The 12,045-nt window shown below is 56.9% G+C and overlaps 1 protein-coding gene across 3 annotated transcripts; it reads left to right on the top strand.

Annotated features, from left to right (window-relative positions):
- The first annotated feature begins 958 nt into the window (after positions 1-958).
- C10H3orf18 (chromosome 10 C3orf18 homolog) lies at positions 959-9,811 on the top strand. 3 transcript variants are annotated; one of them, XM_067044105.1, is made up of 5 exons: positions 959-1,028; positions 2,876-3,248; positions 6,211-6,236; positions 6,781-6,928; positions 8,191-9,811. In XM_067044105.1, the coding sequence occupies exons 2-5, from the start codon at positions 3,015-3,017 to the stop codon at positions 8,269-8,271; spliced, it is 489 nt and encodes a 162-aa protein (XP_066900206.1). In that variant the 5' UTR covers positions 959-1,028; positions 2,876-3,014; the 3' UTR covers positions 8,272-9,811. The 3 variants fall into 3 exon arrangements, with proteins under 3 accessions (XP_066900206.1, XP_058931298.1, XP_066900205.1); XM_059075315.2 differs by having other exon boundaries at positions 975-1,274; XM_067044104.1 differs by lacking the exon at positions 959-1,028 and adding an exon at positions 1,046-1,331.
- Positions 9,812-12,045: the final 2,234 nt, after the last annotated feature.

Consider the following 12,045-nt stretch of genomic DNA (forward strand, 5'->3'; position numbering starts at 1 on the left):
GTCCAGGACCTGAGGTTCAGGTGGCAACTGGACCCCAGGGCCGCTCTTGACCCTCTAGCTCCCATTTTCGAGCAGGGAGCTCGAAACTGGAAATAGTAGACCAGGGTTTGAATCCTGACTCATCCTGAGGCTTTGTCCATGTGCCCCTCTGTGAGCCTCAGTCGCTCCAATAACATTCATGGCAGTGTTTTGCAAAGTGTGGCCTGCCAATGCCACCCCCTCGCCCCCTAATCTATGGTTAACTAGATCACTGTTGACTAAACTACTATGAAGCATGCAGTTTCCCGGGCTCCATCCCAGACCTGGGGATCTGTATTTGTAAGAAGCTACTCCGGTGATCCCCATAAGCTCCTTTGAAAACCTGAGGATTAGAAGGCTCCTCTCCATAGATGATCGAGTTCTGGATTGGAGGGGTGTATGTAGGCCTGCTTGGGTCCACGTGTCCAATAATACCACTCCTGTAATAAAAATACCATCCCACCCCCCAACTTCCCTGAAGATGTCTCATTTCTAGCCTGGGATGGGTATCATTTAAGAAGAGCCCTCACACCAGAGCCCATCTGAGCAGGAAGCTGAGACCCAGGGAAGAGAAGCATCTTGCTCTAGGTCACTAAGCTAGTGGAGGGTCGAGCCGGAGTTCAATGCAGACTCAAGGACTCCTAGTCTAGTGATCTCCCCAAATTTGTGTCCACCTGCGTTTGCGGAGCGCGACTCTGTCCTGGTGGAGATGGAGCCCAGGCTAGCCGGAGACCAAAGTTGTAGCCCTTAGGAAGGCCTGGCCACCCACCGTCCCCCTCCCGACTCTGGCACAGCCCACGGGCAGTGAGGAGTGGTCTCCAAGAACTACGACCCGGCTCCCCCTCTTGCTGGGGGCAGAGCCAGATCAGAGCGGCAGGCCAGTGGGCCAATGCAGGGCAGGCTCTGGGCCTGACAGCCAATCCGGGGCCGGGGGCACGGAGCTGGCAGGGAGGAGAGGAGCTGGAGCGTCGCGGAGCCGCGAGGCTGCTCGCCTCAGCCCCACCCCCGAGGTGGGTCCCGGCCGGCCAGTCCCTGTCCAGGCTGGCAGAGCGGGCGCTCTCGGCTGTGGGCAGTGTGACGTCGCGGGCCCAGCCCAGGGAGGTCCTCCCAGGGCGCCCAGGGAGGGCGGACCTTGGGTCGGACCCGCCGCCCCCAACCCCGGGGCCTGGGGATCCCCCTCACCTTGCCCCGGCCTCCTGCCAATCGCCACCACCCCTAGCCTCTCCCGCTGAGTTCGGCGCCCCAGAGAGGATTAAGTAAGTGCTGAGGTCGCCGCTTCTGTGCAAGAATGGAGGAATCACAGAGTCGCGAAGGTGGGGTTGGGGATTGGGGCAGGGAGGACTGATGAACCTGGTGGAGAATGGTATGCGGGTTCCTGGAGGTGGTGGTGCCCACCCCTTTCTCTCTGGCTTCCTTCTCTTGCGCTTTGGACCAGGAGGCATTCCTTAACAGTGATGAGCAGGGCCCTTTCTCTCCTTTGGAGGGAAAAATAAACAGAGCCCCAGAGCAAGTGTTAAGGGTCTGGCCCAAGGTCACATCTGGGGTCAGTGGCAGAGCCAAGAAAGAACCTGGGGCTCCTGACGTGCCCAGCCTAGCTAGAGGAGGAGGACAGAGAGGGACGATGAGCTTCTCCCATCCCGTGTTTCTGTGCCAGCCTTGCTCCTTCCTAAGAGGCCATCAATGGTGTGTGCACACCTCACACACACCCATACACCTGCACAGGGAGGCATCCCACATACACCCGTGAGCTAGCGCAGAGGTGTGTATGCAGCCATGAGCTGTGCATCCCTCCTATCCCTCGGCCTTCCCTTCTGCAGTTTGGCTGGGACCTCTTCCCACCTTGCCTTACCCAGAGCCTTTTGGCCTGGGAAGGCCAAAGTCACAGCCTAGACTGGGTACATCTCCCACCCTCTGCTCCCAAGGGAGGAGGGAAGGGGAAGAGAAGGCATCTCAGAGTGGGAGCTCCATCCCTGCCTCTGAAGATACGCTCTCCTTGATTTTCTCCTAGTCCCTGGCAGCCCCTATAGGGAGTCCAATAACCCAAGAGCCTACAGAGAAAGCCCGCCAGAGGACCTGACTTTAGCCTCTCTCTCCTTCCTGTCTTCTGGTCTTGCCACACATGTCCCTGCCTTTACTCCAAGCACAAGCTGGACTGCACAGCAGGCTGGGTCCAGGGGCTTCTGGGGCTCCCCTTTCCCAACTGGAGTGGCCAGAGGGAGAAGATCTAACATTTATTGGGTGCTTGCTGTGGATGAGGATTGTACTGAGCTAAGTCATTTCTAGGAACTTGTTCATTCTGATATTTCAGTGACCCTATGACCCTTTCTGTGAGGGAGGTGTTCTTAATACCCCTACCTTAGACTCAGGAAAACTGAGACATGGAGAGGTGGAGTGACTTGCCTAGGGTCACCCAGTTAAGTGGCTGAACCGGAATTCAAAGACAAGCCTGTCTGACTTTTGTGCAAGTGTTTTCCTCCAGGAAAGGAAAAAGCTGCAGTATTTTTTTCTCCAAGCAGGAGGTGAGGGATGTGGGGGGCAGGAAGTAAAAAGGTGAGCAGCGTGGGGAGTAGTGGCTGGGGGTGGGGAAAGAACTTTTTCTTTCAAACCTTCCCACTACTTTTCACATCTTCCAAGTATGATCACTATATCTTACCCACAAAGAGGGGGCAGGGCTTCATTTTCATGTTCCTAAATCCACGTGGGATCCATAGATATATAAAGCACATGTCCTGATGTTCCCTGAACTTGCCCTTGCCCTCAAACTTTTATTTCCCCTGTGCCTTCAGAACTTAAGGGGACTTCATCTCCTCACAGAGTCCCATCCTCAGCCTCACGTTTTTTATTTTTTCCTTTCCAGCACCCAGGGAGGCAGGGAGCTCTCTTTATCCAAGGACGTGGCCCCCTGTATGGGTAGTGGGGGCCACAGGCTGGGACACCCCTGATGTCAGAAGTCAGTGAGCAGGTTGACTGACCACAAGCAGTCCCTCAGCATCAGCATGGACTCCAGGATCCCATCTGCTAGGAGCTGGCTCAGCAGCCACCCACCCACCTCTGAACCTGACCTGGAGCCTGCCACAGATGGGCCAGCTTCCGAGACCACCACACTCAGCCCAGAAGCCACCAGCTTTAATGACACCAGAATCCCTGACGTGGCTGGTGGTACAGCCGGCGTGGGCACAATGCTTCTGTCCTTTGGGATCATCACAGTGATTGGCCTGGCTGTGGCCATGGTGAGAGCTGGGGCAGGCTGGGGCTGGCCCAGATGGCCCTCACTTGGCAGAGGGCGATCATTGTTTAGATTTTAGAGGATCTAATCAGAACACAATTGTCTGTTAGTGATAGTACAATACCTTCCTTCCCCAGAGATTTGTTTATTGGGGTCCAGAGACCAGAGAGGCTGCCTCCAATTGGAAGAACCAGAAAAGGTTCTGAGGAATACATGGCATTTTGAGCTGGGCCGTGAAGGCCACGTAGGAGTTGGGGAGGAGGGTGTTGCAGGTGGAGGGTCCTGATGGGCAAAAGTTTGGAGGCAGACAGCGGGTATCTGTGAGAGCAAGCAGGACAGTGAGGCAAGTGAGTGTGTGGATGCAATAGGAGTAGAGGCCAGAAGGCAATCGGGATAGATCGTGGGCTGTAGAGTCCGAATGGGATGCTCTGGGAATGGCAGGCTGCTGGCAATGTTCATTCATTCATTCATTCACTTGGCAATTATTTACTGGGCACTTGCCCTGGACCAAGCCTTCGGGACCCCAGGGACTAGGGAGGAAAAGTCCTGCCCTGCAGTTCTTACAGGGAGTGAGGAGGCCTGGCTCCAGCATCATGGGAAGGGCAGAGTTGGGCAGACATCAGGGCAGAGGTGAGCTGGGGTGAGGGCTGCAGGTGTCCCCTGAGAGTGGATATGATGCTTCCAGATCTGGTATCTGCCTCTGAAGATATGGACTCTCCCCTAGGAATTCCCTGGCGGTCCAATGGTTAGGACTCAGCGCTTTAACTGCCGTGGCCCCAGGTTCAATCCCTGGTCAGGGAACTAGGATCTCACAAGTTGTGCAGCGTGGACAAAAAAAAAAAAAAAGATATGGACTCTCCTCTTAAGATGATACATGGACACTCAGAATGTCACCGAGGGCCCATTGGAGATTGTGAGGACTGAGACCTGGATGGGTGGGAGGTGCACCTGCGGTCCCCCAGTAGGCCTGGCAATGGTGGCATTCTGCCTGCTGCCCCTCACAGGCTCTGACGGCTGGCCTTAGACTCAGGAGCATGTTGTTGTGACAAATAGGGTTGGATGATCCATTCGTGGCTGGAGCTGCTGGTAAAACAGGGTCACCATATGGGCCCCACAGGCTCCGGATTGCTGCCAGGGAACAACCGTTGGCCAGCAGGCAGAGCCAGGATGCGACACACAGAGTGAGGCCGGGGCCTGAGCAGTCTCCTGGGGCAGGGGTGAGGCAGAATACCAGTGTTTGGCACCCATGTGGTGGTTAAGCAGGCAGAGACACCCTAGCCTCAGGGGCAAAGCAGGGCCTAGAATCTGCCTTTGTCACTTTTGGCCAAAGATTTTGTCCTGGGAACTTGGGAAGACTTCCTTACTCTTCATTCTGGAGGAATATTCAGAGGGCCGCAGTGGATGGCCTTATCACCAAAAACGGAGAGGTAGGGAAGTTATGGGGCAAAGGCAGTGGAGGGCAGGAAACAGCTCCTGGGCAGGGGACAGTTCCGGAGATGTTCCTTAAGTACTACTTCCTCTCCCCTCATGCCAACCCTGAGCCAGGCCATGCTGGGTGCAAGGAGGAACAAATCAGTGCCAGGCCGTGTGCGTCACGTAGGAGGAACAGTGGGGGAGGGCTTCCTGGAAGAGGTGGGGCTGCAGCTGGACAGTGAAGGGTAAGGAAATTTGAAAAGGAAGGTATTTGGGGGGAGGGTGTTAGTAGTTGGGGTAGAGGGAGCAGCAGGGGCGAGGGGTGGAGACTGGCTCTGAAAGATCCTTCTGTGTCACAGGGCAGGCAGGGGGGCTGAGAGGCGAGGGAGTACAGGGTGCTGGGGCTGGAGCTGCTGCTTCAGGACAGGAAGGGGCTATGCCAGAGACCTGGAGTTCCTGTTGCATTCCACCCACAAGAGAGCAAGGGGCATGCCAACATGTGACCTCCTGGAGGGGATGGGGGAGCAAGGGGCACTGCAGTTCCTTTCCGCCGTTGGCGTCCCCCAGGAATGAGCAGCAAGAGGAGCTCTGGGTCAGGCTGGAAACAAACCAGATTCAAGCTGTGAATGGGCCACAAAGAGTGTAGGAGCCACAGGGGGTTGGGGACAGACTCTAGGGACATGGCTTTCCCCCAGGCAGAAGCAGTCATGCTCCTGGTAGTCAAAAAACACCAGTTGAGGGATGAGTGAGATGGTGGCAAAGGTCCCTGGAGTTCCTGCTCCAAGTCCTACAGAGGTCCCCAAGTTTCACCCCCTTCCTCCCTCCCCTTAGTGCTTTGTACCAGGATTCCCTGCTCTAGCCAGGAGCTCTTGGGTCTCAGATGTTTTCTCAGGCTGCCTAGGCCTTTATCTTCAAGTCATTATGATGGGGGTTAGGACCCAGGGGTCTTCCTAGGTTCCTCCAGCATCAGGGTTCAGGAGTTTGGTCTAGGCTGATGTCCAGGGGCTCAGACCCTCCTCCTCAGCCCCTGAGGACCATCAGCCTCCCATGTAAACCCCAGGAAGCCAGCCCAGAGCCTTGCCTAGAGCCACTGCCCTGCAGAGTCTGGCCACTGCCTATCCTCTGTTCTTTTTGCCCATACATGGGGAGAAAATTTGGTCCCGGGGACAGCTGAGAGGAGGGAGTATGCTGAAGTCCCCCCACCCCACCACCACCACTTCAGCCCTGAGGAGTCCGAGGCAGGCACTGAGTGGCTGGAGCCACAGTCAGTTTTGGCAGGGGTGGGCCCACGAGTCCCTAGGCCAGGCTTACCTGTGTGGTCTTCCCAGGCTGGCCTTTTCCCCACCTCTGAGTTTGGGCACTGTCAGCGTCTAATAAACATCAAATGGAAGCACAAATTTAGGATGTATGTGTCCCTGGGATGGGGTCGCTGAGGACATGGGGACCTATAGTTCTCCCGTTCACCAGCCTCAGCGTGTCCCCTGTCCTGAGGGGCTGCTGGATTGATTAGGGCCTCCCTTCCTGGCCATCTGATGCTGCTCCTTCTCTTGCAGGTTTTGTACATCAGGAAGAAGAAGAGGTAACTCCCCAGCTGCCACCCAAGGCTCCAGCCCGTGGGCAATGCTGGGCTGGACTCCAGGGGACGTGGGTGGGAAAGGAGAGTCCCTCCACCATGAGGGTCCCTCTCACTAGTGAGGGAGTCAGGGCCTCTTCTGCCCACTCGGGGTTGGGGGTAACCATTTTCCCCTGGGGAGGGCTGAGCCACCCTTGCCCTGCTGCCCTAAGCTAATGGCCACTGACTCCCCTTTCCCCACCCCGGCCCCTCAGAGGCTGGGGGTTACACAAGGCCCTGGCTTAGGCAGTCCCCATGGCTCTCATGGATGATAGCTCTGTGGCCCGTGGCCCCATCTGGTCCCAGGAGTGGGTAACTATCCCTCCCAGACCACCCATCCAAGGGGTAGAGCTAGTACTGTATGTGCAAAAATGTCTTTCATTGAATCCCGGGGGAAATTTTAGGACCCTAAACATGGTGGTGTCAACTGGTCAGCAGGCAGCACCTGGAGGGCTGGTGGGAGCGGAAGGGCCTGCCCTGCCTGCAACAGTCTCTGCCCCCCAACCCCCAGGCTGGAGAAGCTGCGCCACCAGCTCATGCCTATGTACAACTTCGACCCCGCGGAGGAGCAAGATGAACTGGAGCAGGAGCTGCTGGAGCATGGGCGGGACACTGCCTCCGTGCAGGCCACCACCGCTGTGCAGGCCACGCAGGCCAAGGTGGGCACTGACCAGGCTCCTCCACCCAGCCTGCAGCCTGTATGTGGCTCTTCCACCCCCACCCTCCCTCCTTTCCCGTGTAGCTTTCTAGCACCTGCCATGTGGTCAGGTGGCAGCTATCGGGTATATGGATTTTGTCAGGTTTGTTTAGAAACTAGTAGAATTGCTCCTCGGCCACCCAGAGACTCACCGCACAAGGCCAGGCCAGGGCAGCCCTGGGATCCAACCTGGCTCTGTCCCGATAGCCTGGTCACCTTGGAAGCTCCTTTGGCCTCTCTGAGCCTCAGTTTTCTCATCTGCAAGTGAAAATCCTGATTCTTGCCTCAGGTATGCCCCCTCAAACTAGGGGGAAAGCAGGAGAAGACTCATGGGAGGGATTGTTGGGGGGCTGAGACCCTGGGTTCTTCTGCTTCCTGAGATCCCAGTCCTGAGTGGGTTGTGACTGGCATCAGATTCTGGGGCAGTGGCACCTCTGAGTAGATTGGTGGGTTCCTAGTAGCTGGCAGACCCCAGGCAGGTGCAGACCCTAGCCGGACTCACCTCCCATGTCCAAAGTGAGGGGTACCTGTGTGGTTATCCTGCCAGAGTCACTGGGATGCCTGGCCACTTGCCACCAGTCCCTGAAATCCCCAGGGGCCAGAGCACCATGAGGAGGCCTGGTCTCCCCCTGACCCATGATGTCCCTTTGCATCCCTCCTTGCCTTGACTGCACAGGTTGCTAGGGAACCTGGCTCCACAGTGGCAGAATTAAGAGACTGGGCTCAGGAAGAGTCCAGGCTGGGAGTCCCCTGGTTTTGCTACCAGTTCTTTGTCACCTGGATCAGGACTCATTCCCCCTTGGGATATTCAGGAAATTGGGCTGAGAACCTTGGTCCACCCAGCTCTTGGGACTACTGACTCTTTGACGGTTGTTTCCTGTGCATCTCCCTTGTGCCAGCCCCTGTGCCGGGGCTTTGGGGCTTGGGGGTACAGAGGTGAACACCCTCTGCTGGGAGAGGTCGGTACATGCATAATTAATCCAGGCCCTGGGACCTAGGTTAAGTGCTGCAACTGGCTGAGGTGGCAGGGCAAGCTGGGGATGGCTGGGGAGAGGAGTCATCTGAGCCAGGTCGTATTTCTTGGCTGAGCTTGTGGGAGGGCATTCCAGGCAGAAGACATAGCTGGTGCCAAGCGCACGTGGGCACCAGAGGGTGGAGGGGACTGGACCAGAGAGTGCATGGCCTTGGTCAAGGTCCCTGATGCCCCTTACTGTCTCTCTGCAGACCACTCTCCCCTCTCAGGGCCCAATGCAGAGGCCCAGCCGGCTGGTGTTCACCGATGTAGCCAATGCCATCCACGCATGAGGAGCCCAGGGACAGGCCTGGACCTCTGATGAAGACACCTGCCACAGTGCCCTCAGCTGCCCACTCCGAGATCATTAGGACTTCCTCTCAGGACCTGCCCTGCCAAGGCCTCAGCTATTTTGAGGACCCAGCTGCTGACCCTCCAGGCTCTAAAAGAGGCCCCTGGCCAGGTTGGGCATATGGCCACTGATATCCCCTGACCTGAGGGTCCTGGAATGCAGAGCATCCCTCATAAGGCTTCCTTATACTGGCTGGCTTCCTTGTGCCCTTCCCAGACCCCTCACATCAGGGTTTGCTCCTCTAATGTGGAGGAAATGGGGGGAGATGTGGGATGGGAGGGGGAAGGGAAGGAGAGTAGGGGGGGTTCCCATCCATCAGGGAGAGACATATCTTTGGAATCTGGAGTCTCCCCGGGTGGAGAGAGGCAGCCGCCCCGGTCTCAGGCACATGGTATGGTGGTACCCTGGGAGAGGCTCAGGGATAGAGCTGAAACTGCCCAGTGGGCAAAGATGCCAGGAGGAGGGCTGCTCATACCCAAGGTCAGTCCATATCACAGGGATCCATGAGGTCTTCCAGCCACCCCTCCGTGGTGGTCGGCTATTGGCTGGGCCCAAGCTAGGATGAGAGCTGAGGGGGAAGGGAGGTGGGGGAGCAGGTGTGGAGGGATGCAGTTCCCGGACCTTCTAGAAGGCCTCCTGCATGCACATGAGGGTGCCCACCTGCAGACACGTGCCTGTCCCAGCACAGGGGGCAGGATGGAGACCCCTGCATTGGTTCCACTCTCCAAGCCAACCCCCACCCCATGGTGTGTAGAGGAACATTAAGTAGGCCACCTTCTCCACCTTCAGTGTTCAGGGACTGAAGGAAGAGGGAAGCAAAGGCAAGGGTCCACTGCCTACCACATCCCTTCACTGGGCTCTAAAAGCCAGGCAACCTGCTTCTGGAACAGTTCCCTGTCTTGGTGTTTATCAGGGACCTGGTGTTGGGGGAGAGACTATTGGTCGGAGGGTGGTGGTCGCCAGCTGCAGGCTAGCAGGGGAAGTTCTGAGTGCCTGAAACAGGGTGGGGATAGCCCCTTGGAAAACAGACCTAAGAGACCTAGTCTGGGTTTTGATCACACAACCCACCTACCCATTGTCCACCCACCCCATGCCCCGCAGGAATTCTGCCAGGCTGGGGCATCTGGGCAAGGCACTAGGTCAAGCCAGACCCCAAGAGCTGGGCACTTCTCCGCTGGACACGCATGTGCACCTGAGCAGGCACAGACGCATACCCCTGTGCCCAGCCTCGCCGCCGGCACCGTCCTCTGCTGGTTGGCGGGGACACGAGGGTGGCAAATGCGAGGTGTCAGGCTGTGAGGGTCTAGGAGGACTTCATGGGGAAGGTTCTGGATTTATTTCCTCCTCAAGATGCTATAAATACGTTAGCATTTGAGCCAACTGGAGGGCTGTGGGTAATTTAGGATGCACAGAAGCTGTAATTTAACTCATAGCATCTCCATGTGAGAGCATTAAAGATGTAATTAAGATGTTTACACAAAGAGATTGTGAGCCTGTGACACTGGGGATGTGAAACCCCAGGAGCGGTGGGGTGGGTGAGGGGCTGCGGGGGGCATGGTCGCTTGGATCCCAGCTATGAGCAGAAGCCCACCTTATCCAATGAGTTGCCTCTGGTCCTGAGTTCAAGGCTGCTCTGGGGCCTCGTGCCTCCGCTGTGGAATGGGGCCACAATGCCTGCCATCCCCTTGGTTGGAGAGGCCAAGTGGACAGGACCTATGGGACCAGAGGAGGGAGGGGGCTTGAGCCCCAAGGGCCAGGGGGAGGTGCGATGCCTCAGGACCCATAGGAGCTGGGTGTGAAACACAAAAGAGAACAAAATAATGTGGTCTTTCCCAGAGCACAGGAGCGCAGGGGATGGGTGGTGTTGGGAAGCCACAAGGGTTATGTGTGGAGAACCCACCTGCAGTGTTCAGAAGGGTTTGGAGGGTTTGGTCACCAGTGTGACCTAATGCACTAGTTTTCCCAGGACTGCACAATTTTAGCATTGAAAATCTCACAAACCAGGACTTTAAGTGACATCCTGACCCTCTGCTAAAGAACTGAGCCTTCAGGCTAGCATAAGTGGAAACAAGGAGTGGGTGAGCCCCAGTCCCATGGTGGAGGGCTGGGCTAGACCTGGGGGTTGCAGGACAGGGCCTTGGGTAAGAGTGAGGGCCCCAAGCACCCCATGGGCCTCCCACACTGGGGTCAGACAGCCAGGCCTGTCAGTGACAAGCCTGGTCTTGGGGAGGGGTCTCCTTTCCTCAGCAGACAGAGGATTTCTGAGGGTGAGGGGAGACAGGATGTGTGGGCTGTACACCCCCATCCTGTTGGACAGCCTCTCAGCCCCAGAATGTGGGAGCTGCAGAGGACCCAATGTCTGGGGGACCCTAAAAATGGAGTCCAGAGAGTAAGGCTGGCACCCAGGGACCAGAGCCTGGGATGGGGGCTCCGGGAGGACCCCTGTCCCCATTCTCTCTCACTGCCTGCCCCAGACCCCTGTCCTGGGTGGGTGGGTTTGGCTAGGTGATGGACACAGGGCAGCTCTCTCTGGGTGATGGGGGCTGCTTCCTCCTCCTTTGTCCCCTCACGTCACCCCCCTCTTCCCTTCCACCCACCTTCTGTTTTCTAGCTCTCTCTCGCTCCTGGAGGTAAACCAAATGCCCCCCAAAGTTCCCAGGTCTTCCACAGAGTGTGGGATCAATAAACATTGGGATAAAATGTTCCAGGTGACGTGTCCTCCATGTGACCATGGGCCTGGTGGACTGACCAGAAAGCTCCTCACTACCCTCAGCCAGGCAGACGTGGTGAGACGGCGCTGCCCGCCTGTCATTACTACTCCTGGTGGTGACGGTTACAAGGGGGCCCTTGGGAGCTGCTCCCCTGGCCCCCAGCCCTGTACGCACATCAATGCATGAAACCCATCCTCACAGGTAGCAACCGGAGTTTTGGGCGGAAGCTGTGGCAGTTACAGTGGGTGGTATGAGGGTGGATGTGGAGGGCCGCCCTCAGAGGAGACCATCTTGTTTAATCAAGTGAAGTGTCACCTTTGAGACAAAGTGAATACAATAATCCCGTTGCCTGGCTACAGGCAGATGCCAGAGACGCCTTCAGGATGTAAAGGAAAGTTCCTGTGGGGATGAGCACAGAAACTCCTGTAGAGCAGTCTGACTTGCAATGGGTTCCTTCCAGAAACATCACTGAGCCCCACAGGGGGCCCAGCACCAACCCAGTCTCTGCATCGCCATTTGAGATGGGAGGAAACAGATGTCAAATAGGAAGAAAGGATGAGAGAGAGAGAGAGAGAGAGAGAGAGAGAGAGAGAGAGAGAGAGAGAGAGAGAGAGAGTGTGTGTGTGTGTGTGTGTGTGTGTGTGTGTGTGTGTGTGTGTTTCAAGTGTATCCACAAACACACTTTAAGTCTGCAACTATATGAAAAAGAAGGCAGGAAGAAGGTCCAGTGTGCCTGGGGGTGTTCAGAGGCTGAGAGCAGGCACTGACACCCTATCCTATCCAGGTGCACCCTGCAGCAGGCCTCAGTGTGAGGGGCCTTGGCTGAGAGTATATGAGGGAACCCCAGGAGCATCCCCCTCCCTCCTGGCCTCTGAGGGCTCAGGACAGGGGGCAAGTGCAGCCAGGGTGGTCATACAGAAGACACTCTTGAAAGGTCAGAGATGCTGATACCCACAGTGGTTGGGGGAGGTGGGCTGTCTCACTCCAGTTTCATCAGTGAGGAG

This window comes from Kogia breviceps, chromosome 10 (genome assembly GCF_026419965.1).
Source record: "Kogia breviceps isolate mKogBre1 chromosome 10, mKogBre1 haplotype 1, whole genome shotgun sequence".
Taxonomy (NCBI): domain Eukaryota; kingdom Metazoa; phylum Chordata; class Mammalia; order Artiodactyla; family Physeteridae; genus Kogia; species Kogia breviceps.

Bases quoted from the DNA above. Each gene is read 5' to 3' on its own strand.
- C10H3orf18 (XM_067044105.1), top strand. From the start codon at position 3,015: ATGGACTCCAGGATCCCATCTGCTAGGAGCTGGCTCAGCAGCCACCCA. The intron at 6,237-6,780 runs GTAACTCCCCAG...CCCAACCCCCAG, and splicing joins TACATCAGGAAGAAGAAGAG to GCTGGAGAAGCTGCGCCACC. The intron at 6,929-8,190 runs GTGGGCACTGAC...GTCTCTCTGCAG, and splicing joins TGCAGGCCACGCAGGCCAAG to ACCACTCTCCCCTCTCAGGG.